Source organism: Rhinatrema bivittatum, chromosome 3 (assembly GCF_901001135.1).
Source record: "Rhinatrema bivittatum chromosome 3, aRhiBiv1.1, whole genome shotgun sequence".
NCBI classification, from domain to species: domain Eukaryota; kingdom Metazoa; phylum Chordata; class Amphibia; order Gymnophiona; family Rhinatrematidae; genus Rhinatrema; species Rhinatrema bivittatum.
The window spans coordinates 120,181,218-120,197,903 of record NC_042617.1 but is presented as its reverse complement, the minus strand read 5'-3'; the positions used below and the strand labels follow the sequence as shown (position 1 = coordinate 120,197,903).

At 47.4% G+C, this 16,686-nt stretch overlaps 1 protein-coding gene across 8 annotated transcripts in view; it reads right to left on the bottom strand.

The window, feature by feature from the left end:
- The window catches only part of VPS54 (VPS54 subunit of GARP complex), a 294,894-nt gene that overhangs the window by 20,469 nt on the left and 257,739 nt on the right, over positions 1-16,686 (bottom strand). For 7 of the 8 annotated variants that reach the window (XM_029593654.1, XM_029593653.1, XM_029593655.1 and 4 more), the window contains one exon: positions 14,615-14,709. The exons of the other annotated variant lie outside the window; for it this stretch is intronic. In XM_029593654.1, coding sequence (XP_029449514.1) covers positions 14,615-14,709 — 95 coding nt within the window. The remainder of the gene's footprint in view (positions 1-14,614; positions 14,710-16,686) is intronic. 8 annotated transcript variants of the gene reach the window in all.

Here is a 16,686-nt window from a genome sequence, read left to right as displayed (position 1 = left end):
AGGAGGCAGCACCGAGGACAGTGGTGGTGGTACCGATGGCATCGGTGTTCTCGATGGATGCTGGGGTAGAAGTAAACCCGATGGCCCAGGCATCGGCTCTGGCATTGGTGGCTCCCGGAGAGGAGAAGAGGCACGGTTCGGTTCTTCATCGTCCGAAGATAGAGGAATTGGGATCGATGCTGGAGGAGGGATCGATGGTTTTGGAGGTGCTGCTGGTCCGGAAGGAACGGGCACCGATGGAAGTGCACCGATCAGGGTGTCCAATCGTTCAAGGAGTGGAACCAACATAGTAGGCACTAAATCAGGCGTCTGTATGGGAGTCGGCACTGGCGGTGACTGAAACTCCCAAAGGGCCTGAAGGACTGCCTCTTGGACATCTGGTCCAATTCCTCCCGGAAAGCTGGTGTTGGTAACACAGCAGCTGGGGTTGGAGGCTCAGCAGGCATTGCCAGAGGGTCCACAGGAATTTGTGGAGTCTTGGCACCCGTGCAGGTAGGGAATGCCTCGGTGTCCAGGGTCCAGAGGAGGATGGGGATCCTCTCCCCGGGACTTCTTGGATGGCGGTTCAGCCGAGGTCGATGCCAATGGTTTGTCGGTGCTGGCACCGGATGAGGATTCACGTCGGTGCTTCTCATGATGCTCGGCCCGGTCCTTCTCCAGCGCAGAGGATGTTGAAGCTTTTGAACGGGATGATGCCGGCGACGGCCGGTCACCGGTGTCTCGGTGTTGTTGAGATGTCGATGAAGGAGTCGAGGATGAAGAATGTCTTTCTCTCACACACACACACACACACACACACACACACACACGTCACCTCCCTGAACAAACTCTCTTTCTCTCTCACACCAGTCACGTCCCTGACCAATCTCTTTCTCTCTCACACCAGTCACGTCCCTGAGCAATCTCTTTCTCTCACACATACCAGTGACTTTCCTGAGCAGTATCTTGCTCTCATATGTTTTCTCTCTTACACATTTACACACACACACACACTCTCGTACACTTACGCACATGCTGGCTCACTCTCTCTGTCTCGCTCACTCACCCCCACCCCCACCACATATGGCAGCTACAGCACAAGGTAGCCGGTATGCTACTATTAAAAACAGAGTCCTGACAGGCTAGAAACTGCAACAGGCATGACCTCCCTGCCCCACAGTGGTAAGAAGGCAGCACTCAGCTGATTGCTTATGCTGCTATCACGGCACAGGGCAGTCAGCCTAGAATGCAATATTATGTTTTTTCTTCTCCCCCACCCCAGCCTTTTATTTTTTTTGCAGTTTGATTATTATTATTTTTATGTTTTCTTGCTGGTGTCATGCTGGCGAGAGAAGGGGAGGTCAGAGCTGGGGGTGGGGGTGGGGGTGGTGGGGGGGGGGAGAGCGGCACCGTATGCCTGCAGCCCCTAGCAAAGTGGCCAGCCAGCACCGATCTTCAGCTCTGTGTCCGGGCAGCTGATGGATGACTTTCCCCAACAGCCGCGCGGCAGGAAATCCCGGCGGCCACATTCTCAGCAGACTGCTCTGTGCTGCGATGATTGCAACACAGGCAAACTGCTGAGTGTAGCGGGACTGGGGAGAGTCTTGGGATATGACTGCTGCTGCATGGCCTTTTCTTCTTCCTGTGTGCCCGGTAAATATCACTTCCTCTTCCGGGCCACAGGGGCAGGAAGAATAAAAGGTCACGTTCCTGTTGCCGGCCTTCACCAACACTGCTGCCGTTCCCCCTTGGGACTTGAATGTGCTGATAGCCCGGGCAGGAAAGGCAGCAGTATTTGTCTCGCTGAGGTGAAAGGGGGGGGGGGGGGGGGGGGGGAGCAGCGAGTGTGCGACACACCTGCCGGAGCTTCACAACACACTAGTGTGCCACGATGACTCAGAGGCTGAAAGAAGTCAGAGTTTCATCTGTGATATTCTCTCAACTGTATTTAACTGGCAAAAGCCCACACCATTTCACGTGATAAAGTACTGGTCTATGCGATCTTCTTTTATTTTTAGTTCGTTTCCTTCTGCTACTTTGACCTTCCAGCCCAGTGATAAGCAGCCTCTGCTGGGCTAGGTAGGATATGATACCATGAGCCTTTGTTTCAACTATCTGGAATATTCCCTCTTTAAACTTTCCACAGCTCAGCCGAGCCTTTACAGTGACAGTCCTCAGTCTGGGGCCACAGACCACACGGCCTCCCAGAACCAGGTTAACATGATCCCTAAGTCCAGCCACTTGCTGTCTCCACTGTGCAATGACAGATTAACTCCTTGGAGGCTGTGATGCAGCCACTGCAGCATCCTCAGCCTTCGTCTGCAAAGGGAATCAATGCACAGCATTGCCACTGAGCATAAGTTTCATATTTTTTTCCAGTAGTCTTTATGTACACCAGGTCTGCAACCTTTCTTGGCCAAGTACCCAAAAAGCAACAATATTGCTAGAACAGTTTTGCCATCCTAGAGGAGGCAAAACTGCTACTCACTCACAGCCTGTCTCTGGGAGAGGGATCCCCATCACTCATAAGAACATAAGACGTGCCATGCCGGGTCAGACCAAGAGTCCACTGAGCCCAGTGTCCTGTCTCTGAAGGCAGCCAATCTGGATTTCTATGAAATACCCAACAGAGCCCAAAGTGTACATCCATTTTTTTTTTTGCCCATTCCCAGTGCTACACAGAGGCTTTCCTCATGTCTACCTAATAATTGTTTAAAGACTTTTTCTTCCAGGAATCTCTTTCTAAACTCTGCTATGCCAGGTGCTTTGACCACATCCTCCGACAACAAATTTCATACTTCACTGTGCATCGAGTCAAAACAATTTTTATTTCAATGCGTTTTAAATCTGCTGCCAGTACAAGAACTAGGGGACAATGTATGAAGCTATCTGAAACGATAAATAACCCTTCCCTATTTCTCTTCCACCCCATGCATGATTATAAAAACATGATTATATCCCCTCTTAGTCGTCTCTTCTTCAAGCTGAAAAGCCCTAACCTATTTAGCCTCTCTTTATAAGGGAGCTGTTCCATTCCCTTTTTCGTTTTCATCCCCCTTGTCTGCACCTTTTCTAGTTCCGCCTCATGTTTTTGGAGATGGGGCGACCAGAACTGCTCCTGAGGAAGTAGTCCCTCCATAGATCTATAAGAGGCATTAGGATATTCTCGGCTTGAACTCCTTGGTATAGCCACAGGAAAAGGTCTGTGCTAACTGTAAGATAGGCAGTCAGGAAATGCTGCCTCACAAATTTTGAAAGTGGTTGGAGGTGGAACAGAGTTTTGAAAGCAGTTGAGAATAAGGTTTCAGCTGAGTGGTGGTGGAGTACTGCCAAAAATACTCCTGGATGCCGGGTGCCTGCATACTATTTCTAGCAAAATACACACTTCAGATCACCCTCTCATTTTTCTAATTTAAATGTTTAGAATTATCCCTGTATTAACATGCGGTAATCAAAACTATGAAGATTCAACATTTTTCACTGTTTGTAAGTGCACTCTGGCAAGTTTCTTTGAAACAGCCAGCAGGCTACATTCCTGACATGACTGCACTACCAATAGTTAATTTACTGTATTTATTTTTATCAAGTTATTTTGCATCATAAGAGGGAAGGAATGTTGGTTTCTGACAACATATGAAAGTCAGTCAAGGCAGTTTTGAGATAATACGAAAAGTTAATCATCAGAATGCAAAATAGTGATCTTGGAGTAGCTTAATATTGAACAACAAAGAAGTATTCTCACTATGTAATGACATTTCAAATGTACATATAGCAAATAGTAACAAATGTATTCCAATGAACTGCAAGTTTATTTTTAAACTGTTCCATTTGAAATACTGTAATCCAGGAGGCAGAAACCCCCAGTGAGCAACTTACTCTCTTGAATGCTTGCACCATGATCATTTTCCAAACTTGTGGTTTGGCTCTGTTAATTTCACACTTCAGCCACAAATTTGGAAAATGCTCATGGTGCTTGCTGTTGTGTCCGTCAGTCTCAGACGGCTTCGACCTCTGTGCCTCACCTTTCTTTCTTCTCTCCCCGCTAGCCTTGGGAAGATGGCTACTGCCACGTTTGCTTGCCACTCTCTCCGGTGTCCCCGGAACGGCTATGGCAAGGCCTCATGCCATGTTTCTCCTGAGGGCCTCCTAGGGTGTGTGCGCATGCGCACGCCACCCACGTCTTTATCCACATCCTGGCGGGAACCTTGGGGGCGTCCCCCTTGAGTGACGTCACGCCATCCGGGTATTTAGCCTGCCCTTCGTTTGCTAACAATTTGAGTTAGCAAGGATTGGACTTGCCTCCGGTCTGAGCTGCTCTGCCGTTTCCTTGCTGCCGCTGGAAGCTCTCTCTGCCCTTCGGGGTATTTCATCTAACCTGGGTACCCGCTCCTCGGGGGCCCTTTGCTTTCTTTCAGGTGCCTTACTGGGATCAGGTACTCGCTCCTCGAGGGCCTGCTCTCCCTGCCTGGGTGCCTAGAATCCAACTGCTCCTGCCTGCTGGGATCTCCATCAATACAGCTACCAACTTACAGGTCAATACAGTAAAGTGCGGCCGCGGTTACCCTGTTTCTAACCCGCCTTTTACTCACAATTTGGCCGCGTTAGCCCAACCCGCGATCCACTATCCCCTTTAACCCATTCTTACCGCCTCTTTAAATCAACAAGTAACCCCTTCCGCCAGCGGCATGTATATGAGATGTAAACGATCGGATTAGCTATTCCCCCCCATTCAGTAACGTGCGCCCCGACTATCGCCTTTTTAACCTGCAGTTTAGCCGCGCGTTTAACCTGCTAACTTACCGCCTACCCTTACCCCTGCGTTAGAGGCAGGGGTAAGGGTAGGCAGCAAACTTTCCCCCAGCCCTCGCTCACCTGCCTTGGCCGGTGAGTGAAAAAGGGGCAGCCCAGTCCTCTCTACCCTCCTCCCGAAGCAACGAAAGCGTGTTACGTCACGCCTTGAGCACCCAAATTGCACAGGCGTATACAGGCGTGCATTCATTCGCCGCCGGCGGGGGCTGTTGGAGGCCGCTTTCGTCGCCGGCTCCCTCCAGCTCGATGAACGTGCGCCCGCCGGCTCCCGCCTCCCTCGATGAACGCGCGCCCGCCGGCTCCCGCCAGTAAGTTTACTTTTATTACTCTTTATTCACTTTTGTTTTAACATTTGCCCTGCGCCTTGCTTCGGGGAGGGAAGGAGGGAGAGAGGACCATCCACTTCCTGGTACCTGTCATTTCAAATGTCATTTGAAATGACAGGTACCAGCGCACCCAGGATACTGTATAGGTGCTGTATAAAGCGCCTATACAGTAAAATGGGTTGCACGGGCCTAACGCTTCACGGACGCGGCTTGCATTTGCAAGCTATTTAAATACAGTATCGAGCGGTAGGTGAGCAGGACTGTGCGTGCGGCAAACACAGGTGCGCCCGGCACTAACACAGCTCTTCCTACCGCTCCTTACTGTATCGGCCCATTAGTGAGTAATCTAACCTTTACCAGTCTGTCTCATCTACAGCTCTGCACTGGGAACCTGCAACCGGAACTCCCTATACCACAGAGTGCTGATAACATCTATCATTGTGAGACGGGTCCCCTCAGCCAAGGGTCCCTAGACTGCTACTACTGGATTATCTCACTATTGCCACCTCTGGTGGTATCATCCAGCTGTATAATAAAGACAAATCTTCTGTTTGCGTGTCTCGAGTCTAGCCTAGCACTGCGGTTCCTCACAGGGCTCCTCCCTGTGGGAGTGGCCATCACCACAGTACCCAAGAATCCACTCCAACACCTCAAAACCATAACACTTGCATTTGACAGCGAGCATGTGGTGACTGGATTTCCATTGGCACCACCTATTGGCTCACCAGTTTTTTTTAGGAAGATTTTCCATACTTCCTTATTTCTCCCTTAATCATCTCATTGGTCTGTTTGCCTTACTGATTCACTGTTGATACGAAAGGGACAACGTTGGAACTATAGACTTAACACCATACAACCTTATGGTTTAAATAAAGTAGTAGAGTGGTCTGCTTGTTAGAGTTACAGTAATAACATGTTTTACTTTTGAAATTATATTTATAATTACAAGTAGAATAGTTATGTTAGATTGTTTGTGGGCATTGTTAAACAGCTGGTTTCCTGATTATTACAAATTTGTCTTTGGTTGCCTGTTTGAGTGACTGATTGGTTGGGATGAGTTTTTAAAGAAAGACGGAGGATCGGCATTCTGTTTGAGCTATCCGCCATTTTGAGAGATTTCCATGCCAGTAGGTATGATGGGGTGTGTGAGTTTTGTACAATTATAAATATAAATCCGACTACCTTTGTTAATGGGTTTTAGTTACAATGATAGTTATTTCTTTTTTTTCTTTTAGAATTTTGACCCCTAAAAGCAGGTAGCCATTGATGCCAGAATATGGGCATATGTCAGTTTACATCATGAGGACTGCAGTGTTTTCAAATGTGGTTCTTAATAACATTATGGTCCCATAACAGTTGGGTGGTCTTAGATTTGGTAATCGGGAACAAAATATAAAAGATATGTCCTTTTTGGATATGTTTTGAGAAAATGTTTAGTTAGATATATATTTTTTTTTTTTAACATTAAAATTTAAATGTACAGTTTTTCTAATAACTTTATGATGTAACTGTTAACTGAACCAGCAAGTGAATGAAAATAAGTGTTGCAGTCTAATACTGCTTGTAGCCCATTGCGAAGCAAAAGGCAGAGGATTACATCCATTTATATTGTTATTAAATCTGATGCTGTATTCACTTTGTTTGAATGAAGGTTTATTGTTTTCAAATCATTCAGACTTTTTGTGCTACACCTTTTTTCTTTAATGTCTGGATATTTATTATCCTTGTGTCATGTTATTGTATTTTATGTTTTTAAATGACGTAATCCACTATAAGTACTGTTGGTAATGAATGCATTAAATATAAAGAAACAGATACATAAAGGGAGGGAAAGGAAGGAGGCAGGAGTTTCTAGCCCTACCCCTCATATACCCGCCCCTCACTCTAATCTCCTTTCCTCTGCTCTACTCCTACTGATCCTGTATGCCCTCTCTCACGCATATACCCATGCATCCTCCAGAGGTTCCTCTCTCTCACCCCCTCCAGCTCTCAATTACCTACTTAATGATCCCCCTTAGCAACCTTTTTTTATCCCCCTCCCACCCCCGCAAATTATACTAAACTCCTTCTCCTCCTGTAGCCCAAAGCTCTCTCACTGCTGCTGAGCCAGGTTGGGATATGAAGGGGGAGCCCCCCTAAAATAATTAAGCTCAACAATCATGTCTCTCCTCAGCCAGCCTATCCCCTCCCATCCACTTCCCAGGCAGTCAGTCTGTAAACTCACTCCCTGCCCCAATCCTAGGCATGGACTTAAAACAGGGGCAATGACAGGTAGTTAAGCGGAGGTTTCCCTGGGTCCCCTCTATAATCAGAGGATGGGACAGGGGTCTCCATCCAGAAGTCACTGGAAGTGGGAGGAGACTTCCCGACCATTGCCCCTGCCTAGATCATTCCCTCTCCTTATGTAGAGCAGTCTGGCCTCAAAGCAGCAGCAACAGCAACTCTATTAAAACAGTGCAGCACTGGACCTGTGAGCCCTTGCACTCTGAAAGGCCCTGCAGTGCCCTGTCCCATCCCACAGGTTTCCATGATAAAAACAAACCTATTCAAGAGGAAAGCGGAGTGCCACAGAGCCTGTCAGTGCATGAGAGCTCGCAAGCCTGATGCTGCAGTTTCTTGATGGAGTTATTGGTGCTGCTCAACAGGACAAGTGGCACCATGGCAGGAGCAGGCCAAGATACAGGTTATAGCAGTAAGAGCTGTCCTCCAACACCTAAGAAAATTTGATGCTGGAGGCAGTTGTTTACATTGCCTATTCCTAAATCAAGGCCCTCTCAATCCCCCTTGCCTTGTTTGCTACTGCTGCTGCCAGCCCTGGGATAATTGATATCTTCCAGTACAACATGGTGCTTAAACTCCCATGACTGAGAAGAATGTAGGAGTTCAGGCACCTTGCGACTCTCACTTTCTGAGAGCTGCGTGGTTCCAGAGGGGAACTGGTGCTCCAGGACCAATGCCAGGCAGTCTTTGGCTGCCCCTTAATCTCCTTTTCATCATGCGGTTAATGGTTTGTAAAGAAATCTTTGGCAAGCTGGATGTTGGACAACTCTGAGTTATGGGAAAACAGAGTTGCTTACCTGTAACAGGTGTTCTCACAGGACAGCAGGATGTTAGTCCTCACATATGGGTGACATCATCAGGATGGTGCCCAATCATGGAACACGTTTGTCAAAGTTTCTAGAACTTTGACTGGGTCCTACTGGGCATGCCCAGCATTGCACTGACCCTGCATCCAGCAGGGGTCCCCCTTCAGTCTCTTTATATAGCAAAAGTACGTGTGAAAAATAAAATAAGAAAAACATAACGAATCCAACTCTGCGGGGTGGCGGGTGGATTTCGTGAGGACTAACATCCTGCTGTCCTGTGAGAACACCTGCTACAGGTAAGCAACTCTGCTTTCTCACAGGACAAGCAGGATGGTAGTCCTCATACATGGGTGAGTACCGAGCTGAGGATGCCCGAGCAATACACCAAATGTACCCAAAGACGTGCAACAGGCACAACAACAGTGGTAGAAATTTGGTTAGGAGGACATCCTGAAACCCTGAATGGGTTGATGGAAGGATGTTGGGAAGTTAAACAGAAAAAAAATTGCGTAGAACAAACTGGCCAAAGATGGAATCCTGTGTGCTAGCTTTATCTAAGCAATAATGGGCTGTGAAAGTATGGAGAGAGCTCCAGGTAGCAGCCTTACAAATATCAGGAAGTGGCACCGAACGGAGGTGCGCTACTGATGTCTCCATGGCCCTGACAGAGTGTGCCTTACACAGTCTTGTCGCGGAATGCCTGCTTGCTGGTAGCAAAAAGAAATGCATTCCGCCAACCAGGAGAAGAGGGTCTGCTTTCCCACAGGATATCCCAATTTGATGGTATCAAAAGGAACAAACAATTGAGTGGATTTCCTGTGGGCCGACGTGCGGTCCAGATAGAAAGCTTGTTCTCCTGGGTTGGAATAGGACCTGGGAAAACAGGGAAAACAGGTAGGTAGGATAATAGATTGGTTAATATGGAATTCCGACACTACCTTCAGTAAAAAGTTAGGGTGAGTGCGGAGTACTACCCTGTCATGCAGAATTTTAGTGTAAGGCAGGAAGGTAATTCATGCCTGTAATTCACTAACTCTGCGAGCGGACGTGATCGCCAGAAGAAAAACTACCTTCTAGGTGAGATAGCAGAGATCACAGGAGTGGAGAGGCTCAAACGAAGGTCCCAAGCAGGGGCAGGAGGGCGCAGTGGTTTTAAATGGAGCAAGCCTCTCATGAACCGTGATACTAAGGGTTGCGTTGAAATGGAGACATTACCTACACCCTTATGGTACGCAGAAGCTCCACTAACATGCACCCTGATAGAGGAAGTTTTTAGGCCTAACTCTGACAGGTGCCAGAGGTAGTCCAGGAACCTTGCAGAGGAACAAGTGAAGGGGGTCTATGGACATGGAAGTACACCAGACAGTAAACCTCTTCCATTTAGAACGATAAGTCTTTCTAGTTGAAGGCTTTCCTGCATCCACCAGAACTCGGGATACCGACTCTGAAAGGTTAAGAGGTTGGAGTATTAACCTTTCAACATCCAGGCCATCAGAGACAGAGCTTGGAGGTTGGGGTGACGGAGATACCTCTCGTTCTGAGTGATTAGAAGGGGATCCTTCCCCAGAGGAATGTGTCGGCATACTGATAGGTCCTGGAGGACTGGAAACCACACCTGGCGTGGCCAATGGGGAGCTATCAGAATCATTAATCCTTTGTCCTGCCTGAGCTTCACGAGAGTCTTTGAAATGAGAGGAAGAAGAGGGTCTGCATAAAGGAGACCGCTGGCCCAGGAGAGGGCGAAGGCATCTCTTGGCTGCAAGCCGTGATTGCGAATGAGAGAGCAGAAGTTGTCTACTTTGTGGTTGCGTACTGATACAAAAAGAGGTCTATGCGAGGGTAGCCCCAACGTTGGAATATCGTGTCCGCTATCGCGGGGTTGAGAGATCACTCGTGCGGATGGAAAGTGTGACTCAACTTGTCCGCCAACACATTGCCCACTCCCGGCAAGTAGGTTGCTTTGAGGCACATCGAGCGGGAAAGGGCCGATTCCCATATCTGTGCAGCTTCCTGACACAGAAGGTAGGAGCCTGTTCCCCCTTGTTTGTTGATGTGCCACATCGCAACCTGATTGTCGGTTTGAATCAGGATGGCTTTGTTTGACAGACAATCCTGAAAAGCCTTGAGGGCATATCTGATCGCCCATAGCTCCAGGAAATTTATTTGGTGTTTGGCTTCCTCTGGAGACCAGGTTCCCTGAGTCTGCAGGTCGCCTACATGTGCACCCCACCCAAGGTTGGATGCATCTGTTAAGGTAATTTGAGGATCCGGAGCTTGAAATGGAAGGCCTTGAATGAGATTGAGTGGTGCATCCACCAGGCTAGAGACAGACGGAGCTGTTTGGCAACCTGGACACTGCTGGACATTGGCTGACAAGCTTGAATCCACTGGCATTTTAGGGTCCCTGCATCACTCTCTTGGCTAGGCGAGCCAACGGAGTGACATGCACAGAGGATGCCATGTGACCCAACAGTATGAGGAAGTGCCAAGCAGTTGAAGATACTCGAGACTGTAGTTGATGCGCCAGAGATGTAATGGTGAAAGCACGATCCTGGGGGAGGAAGGCTTTCGCCAACGTAGTGTTTATGTCGGCCCCCGTAAAGGATAGGGTTTGGGATTGAACTATCTTAGATTTGGGATAGTTGATTAGAAACCCTAAGGAGATCAGGGTGTTGATAGTGAGACGCAGGGAGGTTAGCGCCCTGCTGAGTCAGAGCCCTTAGCAACCAATCATTGAGATAAGGGTAGACATGGACACCCTGATTCCTGAGGAAGGCTGCGACCACCAGCAGGCACTTGGTGAATACTCGTGGAGCAGACGCCAGGCCGAATGGTAGTACATGGTACTGGAAGTGATGAGGGCAGACCAGGAATAGCAGGAATTTGCGATGAGATGGTGTGATTGAGATGTGTGTATGCGCCCTGAAGATCGAGAGAGCATAGCCAATCTCCTCTTTGCAGAAGAGGAGGTAGAGAGCCCAAGGTTACCATCTTGAATTTTTCTCTGTGCAGAAATTTGTTTAGTGCATGGAGGTCCAGTATCGGGCATACGCCACCTGACTTTTTTGGTATTAGAAAATACCGGGAATAAAATCCCTGCCCCTGCTGGGGAGGGGTACCGGTTCTATTGCTCAGGATAGGAGGAGGGATGGGACCTCCTGCTCAAGCAAGGGAGAATGATCGGACTTCCCCCACATCGGCCGAGGTGGAGAGTCCGCTGGAACAGTCAGGAAATTTAGGTGGTAACCTTGGGTGACTACTGCAAGTACCCACTGGTCTGTGGTGACTGTGTGCCAAGCGCTGCTGAAGCGGCAGAGTCGACCGCTGACTGGTATGGATGGAAGAGGAGGTTGGCTTACACTCTCTCTAAGAAGGAGTCAAAACCCTGACGCTGGTCCAGGCTGAGAAGCTGGCAGAGACTTTTGAGGCACAATCTGCCTGGATTGACCTTTTTGGTAAGGTCTGGAAGTGCGTCCTCTAGAAGCTGGAGGATAAACTTTCCTTGGCTTGTAGGTTGGCCACTTAAGAGTCTTGCCTGAAAGTTCTTTTAGGCGTGGAAGGGAACTCAGACAGCACAGAAGAAAGCTGGCACAGCGCTTCATGGTGGTCCTTCAACTGCGCCACTGTCTCTCGGATATTTTCCCTGAAGAGATTATCTCCCACACAGGGTAGATCTGCTAACCTGTCTTGGACTTCTGGTCTTGTCCGAGGATTTGAGCCAGGCCCATCTTCGTGCACTAATCCCCACTACAGACACTTTAGAGGCAGTGTCGAAGATATCATAAGCAGCGCGGACCTTGTGTTTTCCAGCATCCAGACCTTTCTGAGCTAGAGTATGAAGTTGAGTCTGGAGTTGCTCTGGTAACAAATCAGAGAAGTCCTGGATCCTTTTAAAGAGGTCTCTGTTATACTGGGTCATGTATAATTGGTAAGAGGCAATGTGAGATATGAGCATAGAGCCATGGAATACACACCTGCCAAAAGCATCCAGGGATTTTTGTTCTTTCCCTGGAGGTATGGAGGAATGAGGTTTAGAATGCCGTGCCTTCTTCTGGGCTGACAACAACCATAGAATGATGATCCAACTGAGACTTCTGGAACTCAGGAGCTGTCTGTACCAGATAGGTGGCATCTGTTTTGCGGTTGACAGGTGGAACTGAACATGGGTGTTCCCAGTTTCTTTTCAGGAGATCAAGCAGGATTTCATGAATTGGTATGGACATGATTTCCTTAGGAGCATCAAGAAATTGGAGTACTTCCAGCATCTTGTGCCTAGAGTCCTCTTCTGTCTGAAGCTGGAAAGGAATGGTTTCAGACATTTCCTTGATGAAATTGATAAAAGACAGATCTTCTGGTGGAGAATATAGTCTTTCATCTGGAGGAGAGGGCTCTGATGGTAGATCATCTGTATCCTGGGACGAATCATTGGTCCAAGGATTATAGGGCTGATCTCCAGCACCTAGTGGGTCTCCAGCAGGGAGAAAGGGTGCTAATCCTGAAGGACCAGGCCTAGGCATCGATGGCATCAATGGAGGCACCGAAGGGACCAGTGACATCGATGGACGAGTCGGTGGTAAAATCTCAGATGGTGGGATGGGAATCTGTGTTTCTTCATCATCTGATGATAATGGAATTGGTGTAGAAGGCACTGGACTCACCGGTGCTCTCAGTTCCATCGGAGGCAGGGCACCGATCAATGCATCCAGTCTACTCAGTAGAAGTGCGAGTGCTACGAGAATTGGATTGGTGACCGGCTCGGGGACCGGTACCGGTGTCGATGGAGGACGGAAGCCCTGAAGTGCTTTACCGATGGCCTCTTGGATCTTCCGATCCAATTCCTTGTGGAAGCCTGGGGCATGGAACCCCATCACTGGAGTAGGAGGCAGCACTGACATAGCTGGAGGGTCCACCGGTGAAGGTGGAATACCGAATCCCAACACCACTGTAGGTGGGGAATGCCTCGGTGACCCGGTCACAGAAAAGGATGAGGCCTTTTCTGGAAGGGGCTTCTTTGTCGGTGGCTCTATCGACGTCGAAGCCGAGGACTTGCCTGGATCGACAGACTGAGCCTTCCGATGCCGGTGTCGACGCTCTTCACGATGTTCTCTTCGGTCCTTTTTCTGAGGAGGCAAGGAGGCTATAGAAAAATTAGGTCTTACCTGATAATTTTCGTTCCTGTAGTATCACGGATCCTCATTATAGGATATCCTTTCAGTTTTAGTCTGTCTCCACCTGCTGGAAAGGAGGCTCAACCCATGGTCTGGACTGATCCGAGTACGTACAGGGAACGACAGTTTTGGAATTGTCGACGCCGGTCGAACAGCAGTGGTGTCCTGGTGCTGGTGAGAGGTCGATGGCACTGGCTTGGATGACATCGAAGCTGTCGATGGAGTCGGGGTTTTTAACTGAAAGAGAAAGTCTATATTCTCTAATTGAGCCTTACGGTACTTCGGTGTCACTTGGGCACATTTGGTGCAAGTTAGGACATCGTGGTCGGACCCCAAGCACATAACACAGACCCCATGAGGATCAGTGATGGACATTGTCCGAGTACAGTTGGGGCACCAACGAAAACCCGACGCCATGGCTCCAACAAAAATTTAGCCGTGGTGCGGTCGATGGCTAATAGGCCCCGAAGAGATAATTCATCGGGAATAGACTGCAACAAGGGTAAAAGCTTACCTTTCGACCGCGGAGTATAGGTATTGATAGGGAAAAATTTTGAAAGAAGTTCCATGAGGAAAATTCCTGTCAGGAATCTCAGAGAGCTCCTTAACCCGTGTGGCTACTGCTGCGCGGAAAAAAGAAGACTGAAGGGGGACCCCTGCTGGATGCAGGGTCAGTGCAATACTGGGCATGCCCAGTAGGTGCTAATCAAAGTTCTAGAAACTTTGACAAAAGTGTTCCCTGATTGGGCTCCATCCTGATGATGTCACCCATATGAGAGGACTACCATCCTGCTTGTCTGTGCACAACTTAGCAGGAACATTAGTTCCTGCTAAGTTGTGCACAGATCTTCCTCCAGTGTCTTGCCATGTGGCACCGCTCAGCAGACTTGCAGTTTGAATTGCATGGAGCTGGCAGGTCTTGAGAGACTACTAAGCCCTGCATGGTTCAAACTATAAGACTGCTGGAGAGATGCCATTTCGGCAAGACACCAGTGGGGAAGTATATACACAGCTTTTCAGGAACATCATTGGGAAATCTTCCTAAGACGACTGGTGCTGATGTACTGAGGATACTGGTAACACTGTACCCTACATGGTCAAGTCTGGCAAGAGTGAACATACATAGAATTAGCAAGTAAAATACATTTTTCTTTTATTGTCCGTGGAGTGACACAATATAGATTAGAATACCTGGTAAAATCATACATATGGCAAAATAATGCATTTTTAAAACAAATGCACATACCCATGTTGAGGTCCTCCATCATTGACTACATTTAGATGTGTTAGCTGCCTTTTCAAATGGAGTTTGTAGCTTGCATTTATTCTTAAAAATAACATCTACAAAGAAAAAAGATTAATGCAATAATCTGAATTTAAGTATTTATTACATATTCATCTCCAAAACTGTCTAAGTTTAGAAATTTAGTTATCGAGAAGCTCAAACAAGTGTTCAAAGTGACATGATGGGTCCTAAGACAAGAACAAAAAACAAGGAGGCATATGAGAGAAGCAAGGAGCTGATTCTATCGGTACTGTCTGGTAAGAGAAGAACTATGGCATCTTAAAACGGTTGAGTAGGAGAATTGTTAAACAAGATGGTTAAGAGGTTGAGAGTGGAAGAGATTCAGAAGAAAAAGAAGATTAAGGATGCACATTACATGGGAGCTAGGGTCATGGAAAATTCAGTAAAAAAATAAAAAAAATGTAATCAGATCCAAAGAGAAAGAGGAAGCCTATGAATAAAGTAGTAGAATGGTAGTTGAAAGACTATTCTGGAAGCTGAATCTGAGTGATTAAATTTAAGATCATGGAAGATTGACACAGAGAATGTTGGAGGAGCCTAGACGTCAAAGAATTAGAGCACAAAACAGAATTTCCAGAAGTGAAGGCTTAAGTAAAGTACAAGTACTTCAACTAATTAAGAGAAAGACAATTTAAGATTTTGCAAGAACAGTGATGTGATGTGAATGCATAAATTACACCTGGGATCTGAAAGGGCAAACTGATCAGAATACATAAATAGTGTGTGACATGAGGATAAGAAGGGGGAAGGAGGAAGAGTTCTGTTTGGATAGATTAGACAATGAGCAGATATCCATTTGAGATGATTATAGTTGTGGAAGGTAAATAAGGAAAATGAGAAGAAATATTAGATGTCACCGGCATGTGATAACTAAGAGAAGGATTAAAAGAATCAGTAGAAGATAAAATGAGAAGAGGATGAGGCCTAACAACAAAGCCAGGAAAGGGAGTCAACCACAAAAAGGTGAATCCAGCCAACATGGCAGCTGGATAGCAGTGTGCTGCAGGAGTTTTGTCTGGTCAGGCTTTTTTCCCCCCTTAATTGATTATGGTCAAATGTAAAGGCAAAACCAGGATTTTTCCTGCAGCCCTGGTTTATCTGTTTCTTCTGGCCTAATAAGGCACCATTGAACAATGTACAGGGGCTGTGACAGGAAGCTCCTTAGGGGGGATGTTCTTCTGGGGAAGTTTTTTCAGTGACTTCTCCAGGCATGAATACCTCCTTGAGCCCAGAAAAATGGATCTCTCTAGGGCCACCATTGTGGGATAGTTTGCAGTGAGAGCTTGCAGGCCCAGCACCATCTGATGACATCAGCACTTTAAAACCAGCAGGTGCAAGCATCTTGGGAACAGCAGCAGAAACATGTGGCATGCAAGATGAAGAAGCGGTTGAGCCCTGGTGAATGGGGGAGGTATGGAGGATGAATTGGGGGAATGGAGGAGGTATGGAGGATGAGTTGGGAAGCACTATGACAGTTTCTGGTGGAAAAGCCTAGCTGTGTGCCAGAGAATGCACCAGATATCACCAACTCAATGGGAATTCTCAGCTGAATTTCAACCAACATTGGTATGACCTGCAGTTATTAGTTTGGAGGGTGTCTGGGAAGATACTGCCGGTTTGGAAAGATCTCTTCCAGAAAATAATACTTTAGAAACATAGAAACATTACGGCAGAAAAAGACCACATGGCCTTTCCTAGTCTGTCCATCCACACCATCTACTCAACTCCACACTCCCTTCCACTTCTTCTCAGAGATCCCCCCGAGCTTATCCCTTGCTTTCTTGAATTCAGATACTATCCTTGTTTCTACCACCTCCACAGGGAGACTGCTCCATGCCTCCATCACCCTCTATATAAAGAAAAGATTCCAACTGCAAGATTCTTTGGGGAGAACTAGAACTTTGGCTTGGACACTTTAGAAATTAAAATGGAGAAGAATTTTGAAAAAGAATCCTATCTGCTGTATGATAATATTTACCTACATAACAACTGGAAAAACTGGAAAACAGTGA